Source organism: Microtus ochrogaster, chromosome 22 (genome assembly GCF_000317375.1).
Source record: "Microtus ochrogaster isolate Prairie Vole_2 chromosome 22, MicOch1.0, whole genome shotgun sequence".
Lineage (NCBI taxonomy): Eukaryota > Metazoa > Chordata > Mammalia > Rodentia > Cricetidae > Microtus > Microtus ochrogaster.
The window spans coordinates 20,248,763-20,275,585 of record NC_022023.1 but is presented as its reverse complement, the minus strand read 5'-3'; the positions used below and the strand labels follow the sequence as shown (position 1 = coordinate 20,275,585).

Sequence of the window (26,823 nt, the reverse complement as noted above, 5' to 3'; positions counted from 1 at the left end):
GGGGGGGGGGGAGGGGGAATGAACGAAGCTTAAATCCCCGGTCTGTTTTCTTTATAATGTTTCGTAAAGTTTTATTTCATTTTTTACTTCATGCTACTCAGAGTCTGAAAAGGCCAGTTAAACGCTTTCCACACGTTTTTCTCTTTTTAAAATACAAACTAAACAGTGTCATGACCAAATGGTCCTCCTTGTAAGGCGGGATCTCCCAGCCTTTTCCATTGTGTTGTGGGGTTCAGAGGTGTCTTTGAGCAAAAGATTCCAGCTTGTTTCGGAGCGCGGCCAGCTGTGGTTCTGCTGCCTCTGCGCAGCTGAGATTTGCAAGAAAGGACTTGAGTTGGGACTGGGACTGGGTTGTTTTGATTTCCTTTTCAGCCAACTGGGTTTCAAGGAACTGACAGACAGGGCAGTCAGTCCAGGCTAGGCCTGGCTTCAAGTTGGCATTCCCGGGGGCACACAACATGGACAGCCAACACTGTGGGGTAAGGGTGAGTTTGCTCTCTTGTCTCAGCTGAGCTACAGGGCCCCCAGTACCCACTTAACCAAAACGTCCCAGCTCCCTCAGGGACTACCACCAGACCTTTTTTCTGAAACTCCCAAAGAGATAGATCCTTGCCCAGGACTAGAACAGGGGAGGGGTGTCAGTATGCCCTAACAGCCCTCATGCCCCAGACACCCTGAAATCTCAAAACCCCCACAGTGGTTTCCAACAGGGGAGATAACCTCCCCCACTGCCATGTTCTTGAAACCCAAGTTTCTTCATCTGAATCAGTGGTTCTCAACCTTCCTTATGCTGATCCCTTTAATACAGTTCCTCATTTTGTGGTGACCCCCCCAGCCATAAAATTATTTTTGTTGCTACTTCATAATTTGTAAGTTTGCTGCTGTTACAAATCGTAATGTGAATAATCAGTTTTCTGATGGTCTTAGGAGACCCCTGTGAAAGGGTCATTTGATCCCCAGGGGTCGCGACCCACAGGTTGAGAGCTGCTGATCTAAATATTCCATTTGAAAGACTGATCTTATTTGTTCCCAAGAATTAAATTTTTTTTTAAAAAAGGGGGGATTTAATTAAAATTTTAAAAAGTAAAAACCATCAGAAAGAAAAAGAATATCAGAGAAGTGGCAGCATGCTGTTGTTCATCTTGGCTTGGTTGGGGGATAAAGATCCAGCCCATTGGAAGTTTTATCAGATGGGTTGATAAATGGCTTTTGTCCCTTGGCTGCCATGGGGGGATGTGATCTCAGCTCAGTGCTGAAATTGAGAAGGGGGGCTCCCGGGGCTCTTAAAACAACACCTTCCTGCTCTTAAAGCTACAGCACTTGTTAGCTTCTGGGGCTGGAAGGTGAGGAGAGGAAGGGCCTACAGAAGTTCTCCAGAGTAGGAAGAAGCTGCATGGCTGGGTGGGGTTAGGGCTTGTGTGTGTGTGTGGGGGGGGGTGATGTTTCTCCACTCACTTTTTTTTTTTTTTGTCTTAAAAACTATTTTTGTTTTAAACTCTCTGCAGCATAGTCTGAGGCACACTGGCGGGTTATGTAATTCACAACTCAAATTCCGCCACTTTTGTGTCCAAGAAACCCATTTTTTTTTGGCTTCGGGGAGGGTAACTAGACCCTGGCAGATGGAGCTGATAGCTGGGTTGTGTCATGCCAACTGGCTAAGGTTTCCCCTCGCTGGAGCCCTCTGACAGTTGCATGTAGTCAAAACTGCCCACCTCTGTGAAAACTGAGCTGCTGCTCACCAGGACCAAATAAACTGAGTGCCTCAGGAATGTGGGTGTGCTGGAATCCGCGTGGGGCAAAAAAGACAGTTTCCTCTGTGGGGAAAGATGCGTGATTTTCACCGCAGAGATGCGCTGTCCCCGTCTCTGACGCAGCGGTCCAGCAAACGGGATGCCCCAGACTGAAGGCCAGAGTTCTGGTGCGCAGTGGGTGGACCTTAGGGACATTAGGCAAGCCGGGGTCTCACCCACCAGAGACAGGTGGAAGCTGGCCGAGCAGCCCTGTGAAAGCATGGGTTTGTTCAGGGCTCGCCTGCTTGAATGGCTGCCAGCGTTGAGCAGGAGTGCAGATTAAATTGGACCTAGTTATGTTGAGAAAGATGCTTTCACTCTGCCAGACTGAGAGTGTTTGTGTGTTTGGAGTGTTTACAGGGACTCGCTCAACGTGGATGGCCGACTTCCCTAGGCCTTGCTCAGTGACAACTTTCTGATCTCCGCCTGATCAGAGAGAAGGCTGGAGGGGTGTCTGAATACTGTTCTAGGGTAGAAGATGGGACAAAGTGGCTGCATCCCCAAGCCGGATGGGGGTAGGCCAGAAAAAAAACTTCTTAGAGGAGGATTTCCTCAAATAGCATCCTCTTCAGAACTCAGCAAAGAGATACTTTTTAAGCTGTGAGGCCATTGTGACTTATTCAAACAAACTTCTGAGAGCAACCGGTCCAAAGCATGGTGTGTGCATGTTGACCTGTTTCTTGTAGCTTTTCGTGCATGCCGTGTTCTAGCAGGGGTTCTCAAAGTGTGGGCCATGGACCAGCAGCATCAGCCTCCCCCAGGAACCTGGGCACTGCAGGTCTAGTGAAGCAGAGGCAGCAAGGCAGGCCCTCCAAGGGATTCTGATGCTCGCTTGTTGGAAGGGCTAGCTTCTCAGAAGGGTACAGCCTCTCCTGTTTCCTTCCCTAATAGTTGTATTTAATATTTTGAATCTTCATTTATTTTTATTTATGCGTATGCGTCTGCATGCCTGCATGTGCAACCACGTGTATAATAGAGGCCAGAAGAAAACATGGGAGTCCCCGGAACTGCAGTTACTTGTTTTTAATGAGCTGTCCTGTGTAGGTGATGGGAACTGAACCCTGGTCCTCTACAAGAACAAGTGCCCTTCCCTCCTCTGCCAGCTCTTCGGCCCCCCTCCCTTATGCTTTTGGATGCCCTTGGGTTACCTCTCCTACCCTTTGCTGTCCCTGTTGTAGAAGTGTTAGTCTTCAAGTGGGGACACTGAGACTTAGAGAAACTAAGATTCTCCGAAGGACCTAAATATATCTGCGTGGCTATCGAGATGAGGATATTTTTAACTGAACTGCTGTGTAAGAAGGCGGAACTAAGGAAGCCTGCTCCCCGTATACAGCTGCGTCTCTCAGTTAGACCCTGTGTCCCTGACGGAGAGTGTATGAGCTCATTTCAGTTGCTATAACAATACCACAGATTTTGAGGGCTACAAATAACAGGCGTTTTGATTATAGCTGTGGAGGCTAGACACTCAAGGATCAAGGAACCAGCCACTGTGGTCACTGTGGTATCCAGTGAGAAGACCTTTCTAGTCCGTTTGTCTGTCCTGTGCCTTCTTACCCGCACCCCTCCCCCACAAGGCAGAAGGGATGGAAAGCTGACTCTCCAGGGTCCTTTCTTTTATATAAGGGCACTTTCAAGAGGGCTTTACTCCCATGACATAATCGCTTCCTAAAGTCTTGCATCCTATTTCTAATACCATCCCTTTGAGGATTAGGTTTTAGCATGTGGATTTGGGGAGGGGCTGGGGTGCTGTAGAAGAAGGAAGAAAAGAACGTTCAGTTACCAGAGGCAGAGACTAGCAGCCAGACGTTTGACCTTCTAGGAGAGTACAGATATCAACTCCTAGAGTTCCCACAGTCCCCGAGGCTCTGGGGTACCCTGGAGAAAAAAGGGAAGGCTCTCTGGTTTTCTGGTGGAAGGAGAGCCTCTGCAAGGTTGCCACCCTGGTGCCCAAAGGGAGGGGATTTCTGGAAAGTGGAAGGGTAGGAGGGATAACCCAAGGACATAAGTAAGACTTGAGCTGGGGAGAGGAGACTCTGGGGTCCTGCAGAGGTGAATGAGTAAGGCTGGGCACCTGTTTGTGGTCGGAGGGACTGCAGTTCCCTCTAAAGATCTTGCCTTTGGTGGACTGTGTGAGGTCTGTGCTCTGCTCTCCGCCTTCAGGTTTGCACTGGGTACCAGTTAGTGCCTTACTATTCTGCTGTCGTGCTAAGGTGCACCTGAAGACTTGTCCTCCCCTCCCCCTGCCAAAGTGGCCTACTCACACCACTTTGCCCAAGACTTTCTTAGTTTAAAACTGAAAGTCAAAACTCCCCATGTCTCCTGGGGGGGGGCAGGCACGCCAAGATGTGGCCTCCCCAAGTTGCATTCCCTCCCCAGCTGTGTCAGGGACCCCACTACCCCGAGGCATGAAGTCTTTTCCTGCAAAATGGTCTCCTTGTAGGCCAGTCACCTAGAACTGGGAGTCCTTCCTCAGCTTTTTTTTTTTCCCCTGCCGTTCTCTGTTGTCACCTTGCTGCAGCCACAGCATGAAGAACAACCCCAGGGGCTGCCTCAGTTTCCCACTCCAGTCGCACACCCAATGGACCACGTTCAGAATCTCATGGTTCTCCTTGCAGCATCCAGAAGGGGCATCTCTGATTTCTGGTCAGTCCTACGCTCTCATCAAACCCCCTTTCCAAAAGATCCAGCATATCCAAGCCCCCTCATCTCAATATCACACCTCCTTTCCCATGGGATGCTCTATGCCTTGACTGGCACCACCCAGTTCTAAGTTGAAAGCTTCCCTGCCCAAAGTCCAAAGTCAATGCAACCTGCTGTGGTCCAGTCTGACTTTTGGGTGCCCAAGCTGCACGGGGCTGTGCGTCCCCCTGGCTTCATGGACTCAGAGGTCTTCTAGTTTTGTCTTCTCCATCTTTTTTTTTTCTGTATGGTAAAGGTGGGAGCCATTTCCTGCCTTCTCTTCCTCTCCTCCCCCACTCTCCCAAGTTCTTCCAGTATAGTCCTAGAAGCTACAAGACCCATAGGTTGTGTGTGTGTGTGTGTGTGTGTGTGTGTGTGTGTGTACTTTTAATTCTAGCTTTTGCTCAAAGGACAAAGACCACAGGACTTTTCCCCCCAGACACCCCACATTTTCCCCAAATATTGTTTCTGATTATACAAGCAGTAGGCACTTTTTTTTAATCCAAAGACCAAAAGGGATTAAAAACCCAAAATTCTGGCCTCTCACAGACAATCCCTAATTAACATTTAACATTTCATAATTCCCTCTCCCAGATAGGGTTGTCTGGAGTAGGAAATAGTTTTAAGAGTTCTTCAGTGGCTTACATGGCCACAGTGTACCAGGAGTCTCCAATAGCTGCTTTCGTCCTCAGGAGCCATCACTCCTGAGGAGAAGGAGAGCTTGCCCGGTGTTGCACGGGCAGCTAACAAGCCGAGCCCAATAGCTGGTGCCAGACTCCTGCCCTTTCCAAATTTTGGATAAACACAGTTGTTAAAATTTGCTGTGTAGACTGTTAAAAATCTGTTGTTGAGCGTCTGCTGAAGATGTGGGCCTGGGGTAAGAAAGAACTGCCAGACTATGACACCAGGCAACAGGATGAAGGGTGACCTCCCCCCACCCCAGTTCCCACAGAAATAGTGCTTTCTCTGCCTCCAAAGAAAGCCCGTCCTCCCCTTTTGTCATTTTGTGTCCCAAAGAGGAAGATGGCACTGCGCAGGTCAGGAGTTTACTAATGTACTTACCGTGTGCCCTATTTAACGAAAGCACTGGAAAACCTAGACACTTACCACAGGGCTGTCTCTGTACCCCACCCCTTCAGAAAGGAGTTTGGGGTTGGGCTTCCCACCCTGCTCCAGGTGCCTGGCATGCACCCTTCCTTCCAGCCCCTGCAGATGGCAGAGAGGGAGAAATTCACTCTTTTTTTTTTCTTCTCTCTCTCCCTCCCTTTTTCTTTCTTTCTTTGTTTCTTTCTCTTCTTCTCTTCTCCTCAACAATGTTTTTTTTTTGTTGTTGTTTTTTTTTTTTTTCCTCAACAATGTTTTGACCTGCTTTGACCTGCAGCTGAGCAGAAAAGCCCAGCATGGCTGGAGGCAGGGTCAGGATATAAAGTTCTCACTCGCCTCAGGTGTGAGCCCCACATCGGAAAGAAGGATCATGCTTCCAAACCGAAAAGGCCACATCTGTCACCTGCAGTTTCTCCGTCCCGGGAAATCTTTATTACCTCCCATACCACTGACCTTCTGGTGCCCAGGGCTGTTTTGTCCCTCCCCAGAGCAGGACATTCACGTTTGGCACCTCCCCCACTTTTCCCCCTCCCTTACCCAGACTTGCTCTCAAGCCTTAACTGACAGGCTGCCCGTGACCTCCCACTCCAGGGCTGATTCGTAGCTTTCCCATTACCCCATTGCCTGGGAGTTGTTGGTTCCACACGGCTTCCGTGGGAGCCTGGGGAGGGTGGCCTGTTTGGAAAGCTGAGGTGCGCCCTTCTTGGCACTCAGCAAGGGTGCTTGTCGCAACTCAACTCGGCATGTGTGGAGGCTGAGGCAGGGCGGCCCTGGCTGGGTGTGACTGAGGGGGCAGTACTGTCCTGGGAGTGCTACTCAGCCACCTCTGCCCGGGCTAAGCTAGACAGTGAGTTCACCCTCCAGGCCCCAGCTCCCCAGGGTTTCTGTCTTCCCTTCCTAGGTCACCTGAGGTTGTCTCAAAAGCTCCCCAGTCTTGCTGTCAGCCTAGCCGGAACAATTCCCAGTGAAGCTCGTGGGTGGGAGACACGGGGTTGTAGCCGAGAGGCGGCTCGGGGCCCTCAGGCTGCCTGGGCCAGCAATGTCACCCAGGAGCTCTGTTCCCTTCTGGCTGCGGTGATGGGTTAAGTGAGGTAGGCTGTGCAGCACCTGGCCAAAAAAAAAAAAAAAAAAATCCAATCAGCTGGGTGTGTCCCTCTCGGTATCTAAGGCCAAACACCTGGGTGTTTACGCCAGGAGGATTGAGTGAAATTCCTGCCAGAGTGACGCCAGCAGGCAGCCTTAGGCGTCCATTCTTGTCCCAGAACACCCCCGCCCCGCCCCGCCTCGCCCCGCCTTCACGCACACCTAGGTTCCTGGCTGTAGGACTGGAATCAGCAGAACCGGGCCCTGCTTGAGGCTCACACTCAGAGGCAGCGGTTGGCCCTCCTACTTAGTGTCCTCTCCCCGACTTCCATCAGGATTGTGTTGTGACATGTTTCCAGAGGTGTAGCTCGGGTTTCTTCTCCAGACTGGGTGGGCAGTCAGGGAGGGAGGGAAGATGGAGACTTCAAGCTTCAGGGTTGGCCTCTCCCCGAGGCTGGCAGATTTCCTCTAGCGGCTTCCCCCTCCTTCCACCCGCCTGTGGCCTAATTGAAGCTATTGCCTCTTAAGTTACACAGCTTACTAAAATAGTGTTCTGATGCTGCCACGGGGGCTTTCTGCAGGAGCTCACTGGCTGAAATCAGCGGGCAGGCAGGCAGGCAGGCAGGCAGGAGCTTCATTTGTTGGCCTGCCAGCAAAGTGAACTCCCTTCCCCCTCCCTCCGGCGTGGAGGGAGCTAAGATTGGAGAATCACAAAGTAGGCTTCTAAGGCCCAAAGGCACCAAGATACACAGCAGGAAACAGCTTCCACCGCAGGGGCTGGAGTGACAAAGGGACTGGCCTGCTGGGCTTCATACCTCAGGGCAGCAAAGCCAGAGGCTGAAGCCGAAGGGCCCCAGTGGGAAGAACAGCCGTGGGACTCCGTCCCTACCTTCAGCCTTCCCTTTTTCATCTAGTGCCCCCTGGTGGCAGATTCTAGCAGGATGGCGGATGACGAGTGGGGTTTAAAGGATTCCCGCTCCCCCCAGCGAAGGACAGTGATTTGAAGTCAGGCGATATTTTCTTGATGCCTTTCTCCAGCCTGCTCACTGTCCTCAGACCAGAGAGTTTTTTGCCTCTTGTCAGTCTCTGGGAAACGCTGCTTCCCTGATACTATCACGCCTCTGTCCAAACTCAGATGAAACCTTCCTGAAGTTGGGAAGGCCAGCCCCGCCTAAGCACAGAGTGTGTTCCGAGAACCGCTTTCAGCCCTGTTCCCAGCACACGGCAGGAACCAGGACTCTGAGCAAGTAAATCAGGTCAGACAGTCACTGTGCAGAGTTGAAAACATCTTGACCCTGCGGCTTGGAGTCTAAAGAAGCCTCACTGCTTTAAGAGAAGGCGTGGCCGTCTCCCTTTCCCCCCCCCCACCCCTTACCCGGCCCCTCCCCTAGGCCCCTGAAACCTGAGCTAATCCCTTTGCACGCGGGTAATTTATTGGTCTATTGGGCTTTTCTTGGTGGCAAATTACATTGTCTTTATTCCTGAGCTCTGGCCCTGGAGCGCCTCGCACATTCCTGAGACTCCTTTCTCAAGGTTGATCCTTCACACCCCCTCTGGGCCCCGGCAAAATAAGTTTTATTGAGATGCTTTGTCATGCAAACAGGGTGGTAATAAGCAGGCTATTATTCTGAAAGATGGGGCTTGATTAGCAGTTCAAAGGAGGACTGGGCTACAGTCGGAGCTGTGGCTGTGCTGGTACGGAGATATTTTTCGTCCTGCTGACTTGGTGTTCTGTGAGCATTGCCTTTCTGTTTCCCAGAGGTGCCGCCCACAGAAAATCGTTCAAGTCTCTTGAACCTGAGCCATGGGGCTTCCCTCTCTACCATGGCTCGGTGGTCTACAAGAAAGGCAGGCACTCGGAGTTCAGTCTCAAAAGTGTAATTGGCTAGCTATGGGCAAATAGGTATTTCCTGAACTCTGGCTACACAATGGAGGCCCCAGGTTTCTACCAGAGACAAAATTAGAGACAGGTGTTAAAGGGAGGTTGGGGGTGGGCATCAGGAATCTCAAACCATGCTTTAACTGTGGAGTATGGAAGTGGGAAGGTTGTCAGAATAAAGATGAGGAGGCCCTGTTCCTGGGAGGGTGCCAGGCAAATGGAGGAAGATGTGTCCACCTTACTTGGGGGTTTCAGAGGAGCAGCTGCAAGGTCGGGCCAGAGATGGCAGCCCCGGGAAGGAAGTATATCAAATGACAGACGTGGGGTGGTTACATTTTAGCCTATGTCTGTGTGGCTCTAGAAGAGGGCAGAGAGGGAACTCTGAGCGGCAGCTGGAAGAAGTGTCCAGAACAGAGAGAGCTAGCTTGCCCTAGCAAAGCTGTGTATCTTGGAGACAACTGAAAGTTTCAGACCCCGACATTCTGAGTCTCCGTGGTGCACCTTGCTAAGTGAGCGTTGCAAAACCGGGCGTGGTGCATGCCAATAATCACCGGCAGTTGGGAAATGCAAACAGTAGAATCCAGAGTTCAAGGCCAGCCTGGGTCTCCTGAGATGGCCTAAGTGTTGGGGCACAAAGTAGCTCACACTGAAGCCTTAGCTCTGCTGAACCAGGCTGAAGTTGATGAAAAGTTCATATGATTGCTGGGGACCCCAAACTGAGCCCCAAGGGTCCCCTCTACCCAGCCTGGTCTGGAGCCCTTGTTCTGCGAACATTAACATTAGCCCCACCTCTTAAACCAAGTCCTCTACCTTGCATCCTGGGATTTTAGGACAGGTTCGGGGATTTCCTGTTGGATTACCTGAAGTTCAGGGAGAGCCACTGTCCTTGCAAGCTTCTGGATTCTCCTGTTTGTCCAGTTGTCATTCTCGGGACAGTAGCTAATCCTAAATGTTGGTGGACTCAAGAAACCTGGGCTCAAACAAAATGTGCCAAGCACACAAGGTCTCGCAAGACACTTTGCAGAGTGTCGGGCTCTTGGTGAGATAGAGCACCAGGCAGCGAGAATCAAAGAGACCCCGGAAGCATCCTCAGTTCCGGCATGCTTAGAAAGAGAAAAACCAGGCTGGTGAAATGGCTCAGAAGGTTGAAGGTGCTTGCTGCCGAGACTAACCACCTGAGCTACATTCCCAGAACCCACAGGGTAGAAGGACTCCTATGGGTTCTCTCAGACCCCTACATATGGGCTCCAGCATGTGTGTACACACACACACACGCACGCATAATATATACACACATGTCAAATATCTTTCTTAGAGAGAAGAACTAGGAAAACGTTTACATCACCGGGTGAGGTGGGGCCACTCACATGCCATACCCACAAAAGAACAGTAACCTGCCACTGGGGCAGTGCGTCCCTTTCTGCCATGCAGAGAGCACTGAGGGACTGGTCAGAAAGGCTGCCTTGCCCTCTGTGTGTACAAGTTGCTGTAAGATGTGTTACATACTCCCAGACTCTTCTGCTTCCATGAATATTGTCCTCAGAAGTCCCAAATTACTGCCAGGAATCTTTTGCTTAAATATATATTTTTGAAATATGTATCTGTCACATAAAAAAGCAGTCTTTTGGGGACTTCTGATAGGGGACCCCACAGCTTTTGCTTTTGATACCGGGCCAAGTTGGCTATAGGTCCCTTGACCCCTAAGAGGCCTGTAGTTGGTGATTTAGAACAGAGGACATGGGGTGAAGGGTGATGCCTCTGTAGATGTCAGGGCCTCTCAGCTTGCTACCTATGAAGATGGTCCAGTGTGGTATCTTGGAGGTCCCTCCCCAAGGTCCTTAAGAAATAACAGCTGTATGTACATCACTTCAGGCTGACAGACCCCAGAGAGTTTTGTTACCCTCTGAAGAGGTAGCAGAGGGCACTCATGGGGCACACCCACTTCTGGCTCCGACTTACCACTGTCCGGATCATCTTATAGGTAGTTGTCCTGTTCTGAACTCTGATGTCTCCTTCCACCATCGGAGAGTCCAGCCTTTTTCTGAAGCTCCAGGGAGGCCCCTCAAGGCTGGCTTATGGTCTCAAAGCTTCGGGGCAGCATAAGAGTCAAAGATAGGTCATTTCTCAGCAGCCTCCACGTCCGACAGCCCTCCACAAACCTTACTGCTGGGAGGGCGCAGAATCAGTTTGTGCTGCCACCAGAGAACCAGGCAAGGCAACAGATCACGGTGTTTGGGGCCTTGGGGAGCCGGTCATCTCAGACGGTGTCTTGAGGAAGGACTTGTAGTAAGTGCATTTTGGGAAAGTATAGAATGGGGCTGAGGAGGTGCACCGTTCACTAGTAGATCACACTGTGTGAGCTTGAGGACCTGCGTTCAGAGGTCAGGCATTCAGGTAACAGCCAGGCACAGCAGAGCAGGTCTGTAACCCTGGCTCTTGAAGGATGTGAACAGGGTGGATTCTGAGGGCTGGCCGGCCGGTCCAGCTAAAATATCAAGTTCTGGGTTTAGGGAGAGCCTTGCTTCAGAAAATAGATAGAATACCTGACATCAACCTCTGTGCTACACACACACACACACACACTACGCGTGGGCATGTAAACACGGATGGAGGTGGGAGATACCTGCATACAAATACCATACACATGCATGCCCCACACAGGGAAAGGAAGGGGGGGCAGAGGCAGAGAGAGTCAGAGAAGCAGTCCTAAACCCAGTGCACAGCTGAAGCACACCTTGTGACCCAGGGCGACTCCACCCCCTGAGGCCGCCCACTGGTAAAATGAAGATAAAAAAAATTCCTGCCTCCGGGGTAATAGTGAAAGGCTAAGATGAAAGCAGCTTGGTTTTTCAGAGGGGAGATGACAGTGGTTTGGGGAACTGAGAGCTGTGGTTACATCCTGCCTGTGTCAAGAAACCTAAGAGGAAAAGCTATCCAAGGCCTGGGCACCTTTTTTACCTGTCTGGAAGTCCTGGAGCCACTGAGTGTGTGCACATCCAGCCATGGTAAATCTCCAAGTTACACCAGCAGTGCTAATGACAACTGAGCAAAATTTACGACACAAACCTCTTTCCTGGATCGTCTTTCCTGAGTTCTGCAGGCTTGGCGTAGTCAGCACCTCCGACCCCGCCCCACCCCATTGCATGATGGCGGCTCAAGGAGGTCACACAACTGTGGGTTTGACCCTGGGTGCCTGCCCCGAATCCAAAAGGCCCCCTAAGTTGTGACCCCAATTCTGTGAGGCTGACTAGATGTCACCTGTGACACCAATGGGTCTCTTGTTTGCTGACACGCAGACTCCCCTGAGTGTCTCTGGGTGGAGAAGTTACAAGTGTCCCCATTTTTCTTTCTGACATAGAGCCCAAAGTTTCTTCCTTTGCTCACTAGCAAAGACCAAAGTATTAGAATGTCATTCAATCTGAAGTTAGCCCTTAAGGCAAGTTCTTTGCAGATGAAGAAATTGAGACAGAGTTGGGTCCTCACAGCTACCCTCAGAAGTGAAATTGAGACCGATGTCTTCCTTCCGCTGCCTGCCACGTCATAGGCCACGTCATAGGCCACGTCACCTTCAGACCTCTCTGTGTCCTTTGTCCTGGGCAATAGCATGGAGAACATTCGCCACATGGCTGAGAAATAGAATCCATGGGACAAAGAAGTCCACGTAGGGTCCTGTAGTATCCCCAGGAGTAGGGAGCCAATGGAGACCTAGGTTCCTGGGGACAAGTGTCCCAGATAAGTGACCTCGGCTGCTTTCTGCCAGCCCCAGCTGTGCAGCCAACCGGATTTGAAGCTGGCCGGCTCTGAAGGAGGGTGTGGGCATGAGCAGTCGAGGGCCTCCATCCTTCGTTCCCTCCGTCCTGGTGAGGGTGAGGTAAAATGGACCCCCGTGTAGTTTCCAGGCAGGGCGGACCCCCTGTCTGTGGAGCTTTTCTCATGTACCCCCGCTCTGGGATTCTGAGGCAGCAGGATGGCCAGCCAGCATTTGGCTCCTAGCACTGGGCCAGAGGCCATGTACCAGTTGCCTCCCCTCCCCTCCATCTAGAGGAGCAACGCCCAGGGCTTCCCTATGTCCACCCAGGCCAGGCCCTCGGGCACCATGGGTCGTGGATGTCAGGAGCACACCTTAGGGATTCCAGGAGTCTCACAGTGCTCCCTGGCTGCCATCGCCCTGCACAGCGGGCACCAGTGGATCATGGCCCAGGCTGATGCACTGGTCCTATTTTGTTCAGTTGTTTTCTGAGACAGCATCTCACTGTGTCACCAAATGCAACCCTCCTGCTGTTGCCTCTCAAGCGCTCAGATTCTGAATGTGCACCCCCATACCTGGTGCTGCCCTGATGCAAGCCTTCAGTTTCCATAAAACTGTAACGGTGGGAAAATTGGACGTCTGCTATTAAATGCTCTCCCTAATGCTCACATAAACACATGACCTCTCAAACCAAAAGAAAAGCATGTTCAACCGGTAACAACCCAAAGGAGCTTGTTTACCAAAGATCTCAGAAACACAGGTAGCCTGATTCTGAGCCGAAAGCCTGAGTCTCACAGAGACTGACTTTTCTGTGCTCATGCCTTAGTTACCGTTCTGTTGCTATGAAGAACCATGGCCAAGGCAATTCTTATTAAAAGAAAGCAGGTGGTGGTGATCTTTTAATCCCAGCACTTGGGAGGCAGAGGCAGGTGGATCTCTAAATTCCAGACCAACCTGGTCTACACACCCTCATAAATAATAATAACTAGGCAGATTCAAGATAACGCTTTCCGGCAGCTTCCCAGACCATTGGAAAGAGAAGCCAGTTCCTCTGTGACAGGATACAGCGTAGCAGTCCACATTGATTGAATTTAACGGTGTTCCCTGCCCACCTTAAGAAACAGTCGCTGGGAACTAGTCAGCTAGCCATCAGCCCCTGCAAGATCTTTATAAGTGTAACTCCGAGTTCTGGAGTGCCTTGTCCGGGGAGGACCCAGGACCTCCAGAGAGCGAGGTGGGGTCGTCAGTGTGACTGGAAAGCTCCCCCAGGAAAAGCTGAAGTCATTTTGGTGTTGTGTCCTTGTTCCGCCCTGGTGGAGGCACTGGGGAATGCACTGAGGGATGAGGTGGTCTCTACCGTACAGCTGTGGTGAGCAGGGACTCCTGGCCCCACGGCTGTGTGCGCAATAGGTCACTACCAGTCAACACATTCACACAATACATTTTACTGTCATTCCTTATTTCAAATCAGTATAAAGATGTAGAGAGTTTTGCAAGGTCTTGTTCTGGCAGGAATGGGGACACATATTTAACAGTGGGGTTTAAATGCCTATCACCTTCCTTTTGCTCTTTGCTTAGAATTTTTTGGAGATGGCCCTGAAGTAGAAGTATCTTGTTTTCTTTCTTATGTATTGACTTTTTTTTTTTTTTATGTCCAAGGATGGTTGGTCAAAGATCGCCATCCTGTTAAATGCAAATGCTGGTCCTTTTCTGCATCTGGCCCATCTGCCTGAACCCTCCTCATCATAGCAGGCTATGCAGAAGAATCTGGAAGGTTAGATAGGGCAAGTTACGCTACAGTTCACTGATCAGTGGGCGTGGATTATAGGTGGCGCCATCTAGGTGAGGCCTCCCTGCATCTCTAACCCACAGAGGTCTGTAGAAGAGGGTCCCAACATGATGGCGCATCTGTTCTTCTCCATAGCCATCACCCCCTGCAAGATCCTCAAGTGCAACTCTGAGTTCTGGAGTGCCACGTCGGGCAGCCACGTCCCTGCGTCTGACGACGTACCGGAGTTCTGTGCGGCCCTGCGCACCTACGCCCTGTGCACGCGGAGGACAGCCCGCACCTGCCGGGGCGACCTGGCTTACCACTCAGCTGTCCATGGCATAGAGGACCTCATGAACCAGCACAACTGCTCCAAGGATGGCCCCACCTCGCAGCCGCGCCTGCGCACGTTCCCGCCAGCCGGGGACAGCCAGGAGCGCTCAGATAGCCCCGAGATCTGCCACTACGAGAAGAGTTTTCACAAGCACTCAGCTGCCCCCAACTACACTCACTGCGGCCTCTTTGGGGACCCGCACCTCAGGACTTTCACAGACCACTTCCAGACGTGCAAGGTGCAAGGCGCCTGGCCGCTCATTGACAATAATTACCTGAACGTGCAAGTCACCAACACGCCTGTGCTGCCCGGCTCTGCCGCCACTGCCACCAGCAAGGTAAGGGTATATGGCAAGGGTTGGCCGGGCCTGCAGGGTCACACTGTTAAGGCTCTGCTGGTACCAGATGCCTCCGGCACAGCTGGGGTCTTTTTGTTGATGGTGGTGGTGGTGGTAGTAGTGGTTTTTCGAGGCAGGGTTTCTCTGTAGCTTTGGAGCCTGTCCTGGAACTACCGCTGGCTTCTTACTGTCACTAAAGAGGCAAATGGTTTAGAAAGGAATGTTCTGGACATCCCTTGTCAGGAGATAAACCAATTTACAACTGTCTGTATTCTGCCTCTTGTGTGGTATTTCTCAGACTTCTAGATATAGCTCATGAGGGAATCATGACACCCCCTACCACTCCAGTGTCAGAAATGAGCATATAAAATATATAGATGTATTTGCTTATTTGTTTAACTTTTCTAAGTATTTCATGCATGGGTACTGAATTTAAATCATTTCTACTCCTTTCCCCACTCCCAACTCATGTGTCCCTCCCACTACCTCTCAGGAGGCAGAGGAACGTCCCCACCCAAAATGTAGTTGGTGGGAAACGCAGAGCTAGGATTTGACCTCAGCCAGGACAGCGCCTGAGGCCAGCATGTCCTCCGCTGCCACGGAGCCAGCTGAAGGCCACTCATTCTCCAAGCCAAGGAGGGCTCCGTGTCGGGGTGTCAGATCTTAAGTCCTGCTCCCCAGCCAGTGCCAGAGTCAGCTGAGATATGACCCCATTTCCCAGGCAAAGGGATACTCCTACCAACCTCAGATTACCTCAGACTTGCCAGGAGGGTGAGGGGGCAGTGCTGCCAGGCACTGGGGACATCTGCCCTCCTCTGTGCTGCCAGCCCTGTCACCAGAGCCCCCTGAGGCTCCCAGGCTGGCTAAGAGACAGTGGGTCTATCTCCCCAGGAGGAATGTGTTGTGAGACCACACGTTAAGCAGGGCCAGGCTGGCCTACAAGGCTGTTTCTGTGCCTTCTCTCCCCGCCACACCCTAGAGGTGACCTGGCAACCAGAAAAAAAAAAATGCTCTATCCCTGCCACTTCCTTCTGCTCTGGTGGCCCTGACCTAGCAAAGAAGGTCTCATTCTGGGCCCTCCCACTGGGTAGAAATCAAATAGGTCTTCACCACCGTCACCCTACCGGGTTCATAGTTCCAGATCAGGATGTCTAGAGGGCAGTGGATCTGTGGCCAAAGCACTCTTCTCCACCCCCACCCCCAGTACACACCCCTCCTGGCCCCCAGAAGACTTAAGGGTGCCTCAGGCAAGGATCCAAACACCTTCCTGCAGCTTTCAGCTGCTTATCACCCTCCTTCCCCAGAGCCAAGATAAATGAACGCTGGGAGCCTGAGGCGGGGTGGCTGCTAAGAGCTGCAAGAAACACAGCTACGGACCAGACCCAGTCTCCCTGCCCCATGTGGGGGGCTCCTGAGGGCTGGCATCTGGGTACCCAGGGAGACCTGAGGATACAAAGGGGATGGGGGACCAGGTAGCTGCTGCTCCCCTTGACCTAGGAAGGTGCGATCACCCACAGTGACTACAGAGCCCAAACACAGACCTGTGTGTGATGAGGAGGCTGGGCCTGGACCTCTGCCACCTTGGAACTTGGGCAGCGTGCTGTGAGGCAGTGTGCGTGGCCTTAACACACCTGGGTGAGGTACAGCTAGACCCCAGCCCTCAACACGATAGTGCTGTCCGCAAACCTAGGGAATTCGTTGTTCACTTGTTTCTGTGCTGCGTTCGATTCCTTCGCCTGCCTTTTGGATGTCCGCTCTAGTGCAGGCTTGATGCAGGGATCTCGGCACCAAAGAACTGGCTGAGCTAGAACGGGAGGCCTTCCCCACCCAGACTAACATGGAGGATTCCCAGAACGGTATGGGGTGTGTGTGACAGAGCCTGACCAGACCAGTCCTTCCTCTGTGACCCAGACCTTTGATCTCAGCAGGCAGAAACCTCTCTGACCCCCCATCAGCTTGGCACTGCAGAAGACCAGACAGTGACAGTGTTGGTATGTGTGGCCAAGCCAAACTCAAGACTCAGACCAGACTGGGAGCCTTGTGGGCCCCAGAGGAGCTACCTTAGTGGCCGATTTCCAGTGCCCTGGCTTTCTGCCTGTTCTTGCAGCCTCTTGCTCCCCGAGTGTATGGGTGCTCTCTCAACCAGCAGCGTGGACTCTCCCTTCACTGCCCACCTGGTAGTGCTATGCTGTCCCCTCCCCACTGGCAGCTCCTCACTCAGACAGCCCAGCACGGGGTGTTAGGACAGAAGGATGCCTTGGCCCTGACTCTGCTCGGGGGAACTGGGAAGGTCTGCCCCTGAGCTGGCTGGCCCCAGATCACGACAGTGAAGGGATCTGGGGACATAGGAAGCAAGGGATGTGAGAGACTTTAGTATAGTCTCTGGGGAACCTCCTCTCAACAGAGCCTAGACTCTAGCTCCAGCAGTGTCCACCCTCTCCCTGCACCCCCCCCCCCAAACTTCCCGGAAACAGCCTAACCCCAACTGGTCCTTACCCTGACCTCACTACCTGGTGGCCTTGCCCACCCTCTGTTCCAGAAGTCGCATGCAGGAAGTCTGGCCCCGTAGACCTCACAACCTCACACAGGGCCATTGTACATTCCCAGGGTGCTGCTGTTAGCCCTCCTGCCCCGCCCCCATCTTCAAGGGCAAACGAAGTAGGGTTTTCTACCAAAAAGCAGATTCGTTAGTCAACGTCCACTGCCTCCTCCCAGTTTGGCTGGTTGTGCCCACTTTATAGGCAAAGAAACCGAGGCTCTGAGGCAGGAACTCAGCTCTACCTCCCCCTACCTTCACCCTTTTTTATTTAACCCTAACACGCAGAAACCTGTTATATTGTGTACTTATTCTCTCTCTTCTCTCTCTCTCTCTCTCTTTCTCTCTCTCTCTCTCTCTCTTTCTCTCTCTCTCTCATGTTGGGTGGGGGGGTGCACTGAGAGGCCCGGGGGCCCCTTTGGGAAGGAGGATACCGTAGGCAGAGATTCATCCATGCATGGTAGGCCGGCAGCCGCCTGCCAGGCTTTCGACAGGCCCCCTTCATGTTGTTACTTGTGGTTGCGTCCCTGGCACAAATAACAAGGAGTCAGGCAGCCTGTCAGCCTTCCAGGAGGCTTTCTCCAAGAGAGATGGCGGTTCGAGCCAAACCAGCCTTTCCTGTTCCGCGGAGACTGATGACACTTGGAAGGCAGGACCCCCTTCCCCGCCATCTGTGTGGCCTTGTACACGGAGTAAGAACACCGGCATCCCTCACCCTGCCGTCCGTCCATCCTTCCAAAAGCAGGACCACCCACTTCCCAGACCACCCTGGCTGGGCCACCTTTATCCCTGCAGGTGCCTCCACACCACAGTGGACAGGCTGTTGGCTAGGAAGAAAAGCAGAAGCTGAACTGTATGGAGTCGCCGTTTTCTTAGGTCAGGGACAGAAATAGCTTCATTTTCAGTGGCCCGAGGCATGACTCTGCAGCTGAGACAGGCTCCAGCCTCCTCTGACATCCTCAGTGCCTACTGGAAATGGGAGCCCTAGAGAGGAAACAGGAAATGGAGTCTCCATGCTTAGGAAGCTGTGTGACCAGTGCCTACTGGGGCTCACACTCTGGGGACTCAGGGCTCCCCAGTCTTTCTCTCACAAAGCAATAGAACGCAGCTAGTCTGTCGTCATACTAGATGGACCCCACCCTGAACCCAGGCTACCATAGCTGTGGGAAGGTTCTTGTTTCTTTTAAAGTCAGAAGGAAAATATTAGCATGATCTAGACCAGATTGTATTCTACAAATAGAATCTAAAAGATGTTGGAGTAGGATTCTTGGGGTTGGGTTGGTTGGTTCATTGGGGGTGGGGGTTGTTGTTTAGTGTTTTGTTGTTGTTATTATTTTGGTTTGATTTTTAGCATTTCTATGGAGTAAGGAACCCACTCACCCCCAAGAAAACCAGAGTACCCTAGCCCCTGATGTAGCCTGACTGATGACCCTCCTAATGTCCTGTGAGTCTGTGACACAGGAAAAAGACGGGACCCCATGTCTTCTTGGATCCCAGGACCCCTGGCTGCTACCATATACTATCTGGTTAGCATGAGGCACCCACAGAACAGTGCTGAACTGAGGGACTCCTCCAGCAGCTCCCAACACTCGTTGCCGCCTCCTCAGCCTGAGGTGCTCAGAAGCCCCTAGGCTCCACTACCCTGTCCTGCTGACACTCTACTTACTTGGGTCTCCGAGGTTCTCTGCAGCTGTAGCCACCTGGAGCTGCAGCCAGGCACTGTGTGTCACCCCCAGTCCCTGCATCTCTGGCTCCCTGTGACTCCGAGCCTAGGTTCTTTGGCTCTTCTACCACCCAAGCAGTGTTTCTGGTTTCTTTTCCTTACACTTACTGGACCAGAGATTCATTAAGCAACCCCAGGATTGCCCGTGACCTCGTGAGTCTTCTCAGGCTGTTACCATGACCCCTTTAGCTACCACACACACCTCCCAAGCAGCTGGGCAGAGCATCCAACCTCAGCCAGTCCCCGTGTGCCATCAGCAACCTGCTTCCCTCTCCTGGGTCCCTAAAAGCAGCAGATAGAAGTGGGGGCAGTGTCCCCCTGGAGTCCGATCAGCTAGCTAGCCAGACCCCTCTTCATGAAGAGTGAACGTTGTTCTACACAGAGGACAGTGGTCACTGAGCCTGGGAAGGAACAACTCAAGGTTTGGAGGGATGACAAGGAACAGCTCTGGGTATCACCTTGCCCCATATGCCACCTCTCTCCGTGGCTTCAGGCTGGGTTTCCAGGTTCCTGTTGCCCTCAGATGGGCATAGGCTAGTGGTCGCGGTTCTCAACCTTCCTAATGCCACGACCCTTTATTAAAGGGTTCCCTGTGTTTTGGTGACTCCCAACCCATAAGCATATTCTCACTGCTACTTCATCACTGTCTTATCACTACTATTATGAATTGTAATGTAAATATTTTTTGGGAGATTGTGGTTTGTCAGAGGGGTTTGTGACCCAGGGGTTAGAAACCCAAAATTAATCCCAGCCCTGCCTTCTGTGGCTGTGTGACCTCAGGCAAGTTACCACAGCTCCCTGAGCATCTCTGTAGAGTCGGAGGTGTCACCTGCCCTTGGACCTGCCACAGGAGGCTAGGGATAATAACTGTGGTGCCTGGAATGCCAAATACAGGGCGTGTCTGTGGCTCTCAGAACACTTACTACTGGCCTTACCCAGACGTCGGCACCTCCTGAAGCAGCCCAGCCCTTCACCTGCAGACCACAGGCTCCATTTGGAAGTGACCTCTGCGCTCTGGCCTGCACAGGAGCTGTAACTCACAGCCTGGAGCCTCTGGCTTTTGGTGTTTTGTTTTGTTTTTTTGGTTGACAACCACCTTCCTCCTTTCCCTATTTTTCCTCCTCCCCAGCTTGAAGTGACCCCCAAAACTGCCTTGGGACCATAACCTCTATTGTCACACACATGGATTTCACCCACCGAGCATCGCAGTTCTCCATGCCAGATAATCAGGGTGTCAGCAGGGCTGTCCCTCCCCAGTTTCTAGCTAGCTTCTGGTGCTGCTGGCATCCCTTGGCTGGTGGCTGCACCCTTCTCTTCTCCACCTTCCTATTCACTCTGCCTTCTCTCTTGGCTGTGTCCCCCTCAACACGAGTCTCATTTCTGCAGACGCTTGCGTTTACCCTTGGGCCCACCAGATAATCCAGTATGTCTCCACCTCCCTCTCCTTCACCCAAAGACATCTACCAAGCCCCTTATGCCACACTCATAGTTGGAATGAATGAGCGTCTGGTGTCTGGGGGAGCAGCATTTTGGCCTGACCATAGTGGACTTAGGATCTTTTATTTTTAATTGGTCCTTTTAATTTTAACTTTATTTTTTATTTTATCTTTATGGGTTTACTGCTGTCTATAGTGAATGAGCTTTTTTTTTCTTTTTTTTTTAGTTAGGATAGTGAACTAAAGTTTTTCTAAGTAATTTTAGAATGTTTTCTAAAAAATTCAGGAAGTGCACGCCTTTAATCCTAGCACTCGGGAGGAAGAAGCAGGTGGATCTCTGTGAGTTCCAGGCCTGGTCTAACTAGCAAGTTCCAGGATAGCCAAAGCTACACAGAGAAACCCTATCTCAAAACAAACAATTCCAAAAAAAATTATAAAGAAAAATATTAAGTGTTGTAAACAGAGGCTGCTTATTCATTTCCCTGCCTCCCATACCCAAATAATCACACAGAAACTATATTAATTACAACACTGTTTGGCCAATAGTTTGGACGTCTTTCTCGCTAGCTCTTATATCTTAAATTGGCCTGTTTCTATTATTTTATATTTTACCATGAGGCTCATGGTTTGCTACCTCTCGCTTCTTGGGCAGCTACATGGCATCTGCCTCCTTCACGCCTATGTTCTCTGTATATCTCTTTTAGTTTGGCTATATTCTGCCCTGCCATAGGCCAAAGCAGCTTTATTCATTAACCAATAAAAGCCACACATATACAGAAGGGGCATCCCACATCACAGTGTTCAACAGTGTGATTGGTATTGGACTATATGACCGCTATGGAGAAGGGAAGCTCCACCGTGCCCCTCCGTTACCACAGTTCCCTAAAACCTCCCCAGATCCTAATCCACTCTCCTCTGTCCCCTTCTCCATAGCTCACTATCATCTTCAAGAACTTCCCAGAGTGTGTGGACCAGAAAGTGTACCAAGCTGAGATGGATGAGCTCCCATCTGCCTTTGCGGACGGCTCCAAGAATGGTGGATATAAACACGGAGCCAACAGCCTGAAGATCACCGAGAAGGTGTCAGGCCAGCACGTGGAGATCCAGGCCAAGTACATCGGCACCACCATCGTGGTCCGCCAGGTGGGCCGCTACCTGACCTTTGCCGTCAGAATGCCCGAGGAGGTGGTCAACGCCGTGGAGGACCGAGACAGCCAAGGCCTCTACCTCTGCCTGCGGGGCTGCCCGCTCAACCAGCAGATTGACTTCCAGGCTTTCCGGGCCAACGCAGAAAGCCCTCGTAGGCTGGCAGCTGTCAGCCCCTCTCCTGTGGTCCCCGAGACATTCCCGTATGAGACCGCCGTGGCCAAGTGCAAGGAGAAGCTGCCTGTCGAAGACTTGTACTACCAGGCCTGTGTCTTTGACCTCCTCACAACTGGTGACGTGAACTTCACACTGGCTGCCTACTATGCCTTGGAGGACGGCAAGATGCTCCACTCCAACAAGGACAAGCTCCACCTGTTTGAAAGGACTCGGGAACTGCCAGGTGCTGCGGCCGCGGCATTCCCCTTGGTCCCCCAGGGGCTCCTTGGCACCCTCACACTTCTGGCCCTGCTGCCCGTGTTGGGGTAGACATTTGGCCGCCTTGGATGCAAAGGGAGGTGTAGACGTTGCCAGGAGCCTTGGCCTCTCGCCCCCGGCTTCTCCTTTGTCTGAGGGCCCGAGGAGTCATCTTCGGGATGCAGCCCAACAGGTGGGCTCTCTGTGACCCCGTGTTCTCTGCACCGTTCAGCAGCAGAGGTGGCCTCTAATGTTTTGGCCGGGGCTCAGGGCCTGAGACAGCTCTCTCTCCTTTCTCTCTCTCTCTCTCTCTCTTAGTGCACGTGACAAGGTTGTGGTGATTGGTGCTGTGTTTTGTGACAGTAGAGTTGTGTGAGAGGGAGACCAACCCTCCACCCCGACCCCACCGTGTGAATGTGCAAGCCAGAGCCCCCATAAGCTGAAGTCCCCCACCCCGTTACCAGAGAGACACTGGGAAAGTCGGCTCCTTCCACACCCTCACAATGCACTGAGACGGGCCCAGCTGACTGCTGCATACCCACCTACCCTGGGCCTCCTGGGCCCTCCCACATACGCACGCGCGCACACACACTGTTACACAAGCACACTCGCACACACTAAGCCCACGGGTACACCCCCAGCCACCGCGTCAGTGAGGCTGAAGCCATCTACACAGTTCTTTCCCGGGGCAGGGCCTCTGAGCAGTACGACAGCCCCGGAGGGTCCTCGCTCGGCATCTTTAACCAATAGTTGTAAGCTTGTGGTCTGTAGGCTCCTGGTCCCTTCCCATCCAATGCTACAGAGAGACTGCCCCGTGCATCCGGCCACTGTGGGTGTGAGTTCAGGGTGCCATGCGCAGGCACCTGCCTGCAAAGCCCCACGGTTGGAGGAAAGGTGTGTTTTGGCCTGAGGTCTCAACGGTGCCACTCATGGGGCTCCAGTCCCATTTCTGGACTCCACCCTCTGCCCCTCTGCCATTGCACTTAAGAAATCCAAGTGCTTGGTTCTGAATGTTTCAGCAGAAAAGTGATCCCCCAGTTCCCGCCCTCCCCCGCCCACCACCACCACACACCCTGCTAGGTGTACAGCCCCTCAGCAGGGGCCCTGGGGCCTCAGGGAGCGTGAGCAGCAGACACAGTAGATAGGGCCAGCTGGCCTGCCCTGTCTTCTGCTCTCTCACCTGCCTTCTAAACTCCCCTAACTGCTGGTCAGCAGCTCCACTCCCCACCCCAGCCCTCTTGCCCGGAGTCTTTGGTGGGAAGAGCAGCAGCTAAGAGGCCTTCCCACACCTGCACCCTGGCAGGGTCTCTTCCCGCTAGTCCCTGGTTTAAACTCTGGCCACGCGGCCAGAGGCCTGCCATTGGGAGCCTGGTTTTCCTTCTGCTCAAGGTGAGCACCCATCCCCGGAGCCCAGAGCCATTCCCATCTCTGCTGCTGCTGTTCCGGAGGCCCCCCATGGGACCAGCGTGGTGTTGCGGCTGGCCCCATGGGCCGCCCAGCCAGCGACCCTGCAGCCCACCCTAGCCCCTCACTCAACATTTGCAGCAGCCCTCTGCTGCTCTCCAGGGACCTCTCATACACTGGCCAGGAGGCTGCAGAACCTGCCTCTCTCTCTCTCCCAGAGGTCCTGACCCCTGCCAAAAACCACGTGGGTAGCTGGGAAGGGCTCAGCCCAGCCCCTCCTCCCTGCTGGTTTTTTTTTTTTTTTTTTTTTAAGCTATCCCTATGTTGGAAGTAAAAAAAAAAAAATTGAAGCACTTTATTTTGGTTGTGTTTGATCACGTTCTGCTTGGAAGTGGGAACCCCTCACTGTGTCCACATGTCTGCGACCTGTGTGGAGTGTCACTGCGTGTACATACTGTAAATTATTTATTAATGGCTAAATGCAAGTAAAGTTTGTTTTGTTGTTTCCTTTTCAATGAGATGTTGCGGTTTGTTTTTCTAAGCGGAATTTGGTCCTTGGGGGGTGCAGTGGAGCGGTGACGTGGATAGTGGATTTCTCCCGAAGCTTTGGGCAAGCGTGTGCCCTAGCGTTGTGATGCGTGAGACACAGCTCTTTAGCCACTGTGGCCCTTTGTGACTCGGAGATTGGTTTTCTTCCTTAGGAGGATTTGGTTGGTTCGGTTTCCCTGGCACGAGGAATATTGGAGCGGAATGATGTTATGTGGTAGAGGGCTATGATTGCCTTCTAGGACAAAACTGGAGAAGGAGAGGGGCTGGTCTGAGGTCCGTAATGACTTCATCCAGCCAACATTGGCCAGGAGCCTCTTAACCTCCTCAGCATCCTAGGGGCCTGGTGGTATTTTCTAATAGGACCGCTGTCCAGACCTATGTACAGCTAGGTTCACTGCTAACTGTGGTCATATGTCATCCATTAAAAAAAAAAAAAGTGTGGTGGTACACACCTTTAATCCTAGCACTTGGGAGGCAGACGTAGGTGGGTCTCTGGATTTAAGGCTAGCCTGGTCTACATAGTGAGTTCCAAGGACAGCCAGAGCTACGTAGAGAAACACTATCTGGTGGCGGTGGGGAGGACGATGAAGAGACACCTACACAAAGAGTCAAGGAACTCAAACCATTTAACAGATTAAGAACTGACTGAGGCGTCCCCACCTGCCAGATAGGTTTTGAATCCCCTGCCACCACTGACGAAATAAACCAATCAAACCAAATTAATAAGTCCAGGTTGAATGAGCAGCAAAGCAGTCCTGGGGGACCCTCAGGAGGATGAAGAGAGGTATCACATGGCAAACATGCCAGGTCTTAAGTAGCCTGTAGGCCCCAAGGAGGGACCAACTTTTGGCAGGCTTCTTAGGGCCTGAGGTGACTCCTCCAGGGGAGGGGCCGTTGGGGTGCTGAGGGCAGGGTCTGGAATGGGGGGCTCTAAGCTAGAGATTCCAAATAGCAAAACAAGCCAGGTTGAAGTCCCAAGTAAAGGACCTTGTGGCAAGTCATTTAACCTCTCCTGAGCCCTGCTCCCTCCTCTATAAGCTGACATGGATCTTTCCCAGGGGGGTTAATCTGAGAGTTCCACTTGCAGATTAACTCTGGCAAGACTGAGGATGGAGGCAGGAATTTCTGCCCTGCCTATTTTAGGGCTTGACCTAACCGAGGAGATGGTGCGTGAAGAAACCACAGGCACATACAGGAAAGATGGGCTGTGGCCTCTGGTGGAGACACAGCCACAACAGCATCCATTTTATATCTGAATCAGAGGCAGGCTTATTGTGCGCCACCGAGCAACTAGGGAGGCTCAACTAACCCTGGTAGGGCTCTCTGTCAGGGAAACACCCCCAGGCTCTAAACATCTGGGAGGAGGGAGCTGCTGGTGACATTTTCTGGACACCTGTCGTCCACATATGGACCAAATGAAGGCTTTGCCATTCCCATGAGTCTGAGGCACTGGGGTCCTTGACATGGCCGTGTTTGTGTCTACTGCATATGCTCGCTCATATCTGTTCCCTGTGGAGGAGGAGCCCACAGAGCCAGTGACGAGACGACAGGCCAGCAAGAGGAGAAGCCCAGGAAGAGCATGTATACCCACCCCACACAACCCCAACCAGACATGAGACGGGAGAACTTTAAAGAACTCTTTTTTTTTCTTTTTTTTTTTTTTAAACATAGACCCCTAAAGAAACAGTGAAGGGTTGATTGATGAGGAAAGAGCTAAATACACTTCCTGCATTGTCAGGAGCCACAGGCCTCAGCCTCAGTGGTCAGAGCAGTATGGAGGTGGCAGGACCAGCCACACACAGGCCAGAGTATGGAAAAGTCAGGCACATGGGGAAAAAGTCTCTCATTCTCCCGTCAGATGAAAATGCTATCCGACACTTGGCCAAGAAATAGTTTGGGCTTCGGATTTTTTCAGGCCCCTAAATTTAACCCACAAAAATTCTTTCCTGAACACCACACTGCTCCTTGCCCTCATGAGCAGGGGAATTTGCATCTCAAGAGTGTAGGCCCAACACCTTGAGCCTGAGTAGTCCCTGTCTTCATTGTGTTTGGCATAAAATCCCCCAAACTGCCTGTGTTGCTAGAACACAGACGGGGTGCAGTGGGCGTGTAGCTCAATGCCAGGACACTTGCCTATCATGTGAGAGGCATTAAGTCCCTGGGTTCTGCCCCCAAACAAAAATAAGTAAAAGAAATCTTAAGGTTCTTGTTTGACAGGCGGGATTCGTAAGGGGTAAAAACAGAAGAGGCTGATAAACGAAATCTGATAACCGAGTGGGTAAATCACGATGGCATCATTCTCAGAAGGCTCTGGCAGAGGCCCCGGAGAGCCAAGCAGCACTGGAGCCTCTCTGTCATGCCCGAGCATGGCTGAGAGCAGAGGGGGCATATGGGCTTGGGCAGCTGGCTGACTTGGCGTTGGAGCTGGGCCCTGCCTGTTGCTCGCTGGGTGGTCTCCCTTGGATATTTTTGAACCTGGGATTCCTGATCTGTAAAATGGAATTACACGTAGCCACCTCCCAAGGTCATGTGGAAATCTAATGAGCTAATGCCTGGCACAGAGGCCCAGCGACAAAGGGAACCCACCAGAAGTAGAGGCCCCTGTGGCAATGGTACCTAAGGCACTTACTCATTGATGACTCCACTTGTCTGAAGGCAAGTCCTGTATTCTCACCGGGGAGACAAACCAACAAGTGAGACTTAGATACCCTAAAGGCCCATGGTGGCAGACCCCAGGAAGAAGGCGGGTTCATTGCGAGTAGCCTCCTAACTAAGAAAGGGTGTGGAGGGATAAAAGGCGAGTCTGGCTAGCCCACAACATGAATTTCCAGAGCATTCCACGTCAAGAACGTACTGGAGGGGAGCTCTCTGCAAAGAGCAGAGAATGCTGGGG

The 26,823-nt window shown here is 52.1% G+C and overlaps 1 protein-coding gene across 1 annotated transcript in view; it reads left to right on the top strand.

Annotated features, from left to right (window-relative positions):
- The window catches only part of Rgma (repulsive guidance molecule BMP co-receptor a), a 41,355-nt gene extending 17,396 nt beyond the window's left edge, over positions 1-23,959 (top strand). Inside the window, exons 3-4 of the mRNA XM_005357760.2 lie at positions 14,208-14,722; positions 21,351-23,959. Coding sequence (XP_005357817.1) covers positions 14,208-14,722; positions 21,351-22,049 — 1,214 coding nt within the window. The 3' untranslated portion in view covers positions 22,050-23,959. The remainder of the gene's footprint in view (positions 1-14,207; positions 14,723-21,350) is intronic.
- The last annotated feature ends 2,864 nt before the right edge of the window (positions 23,960-26,823 follow it).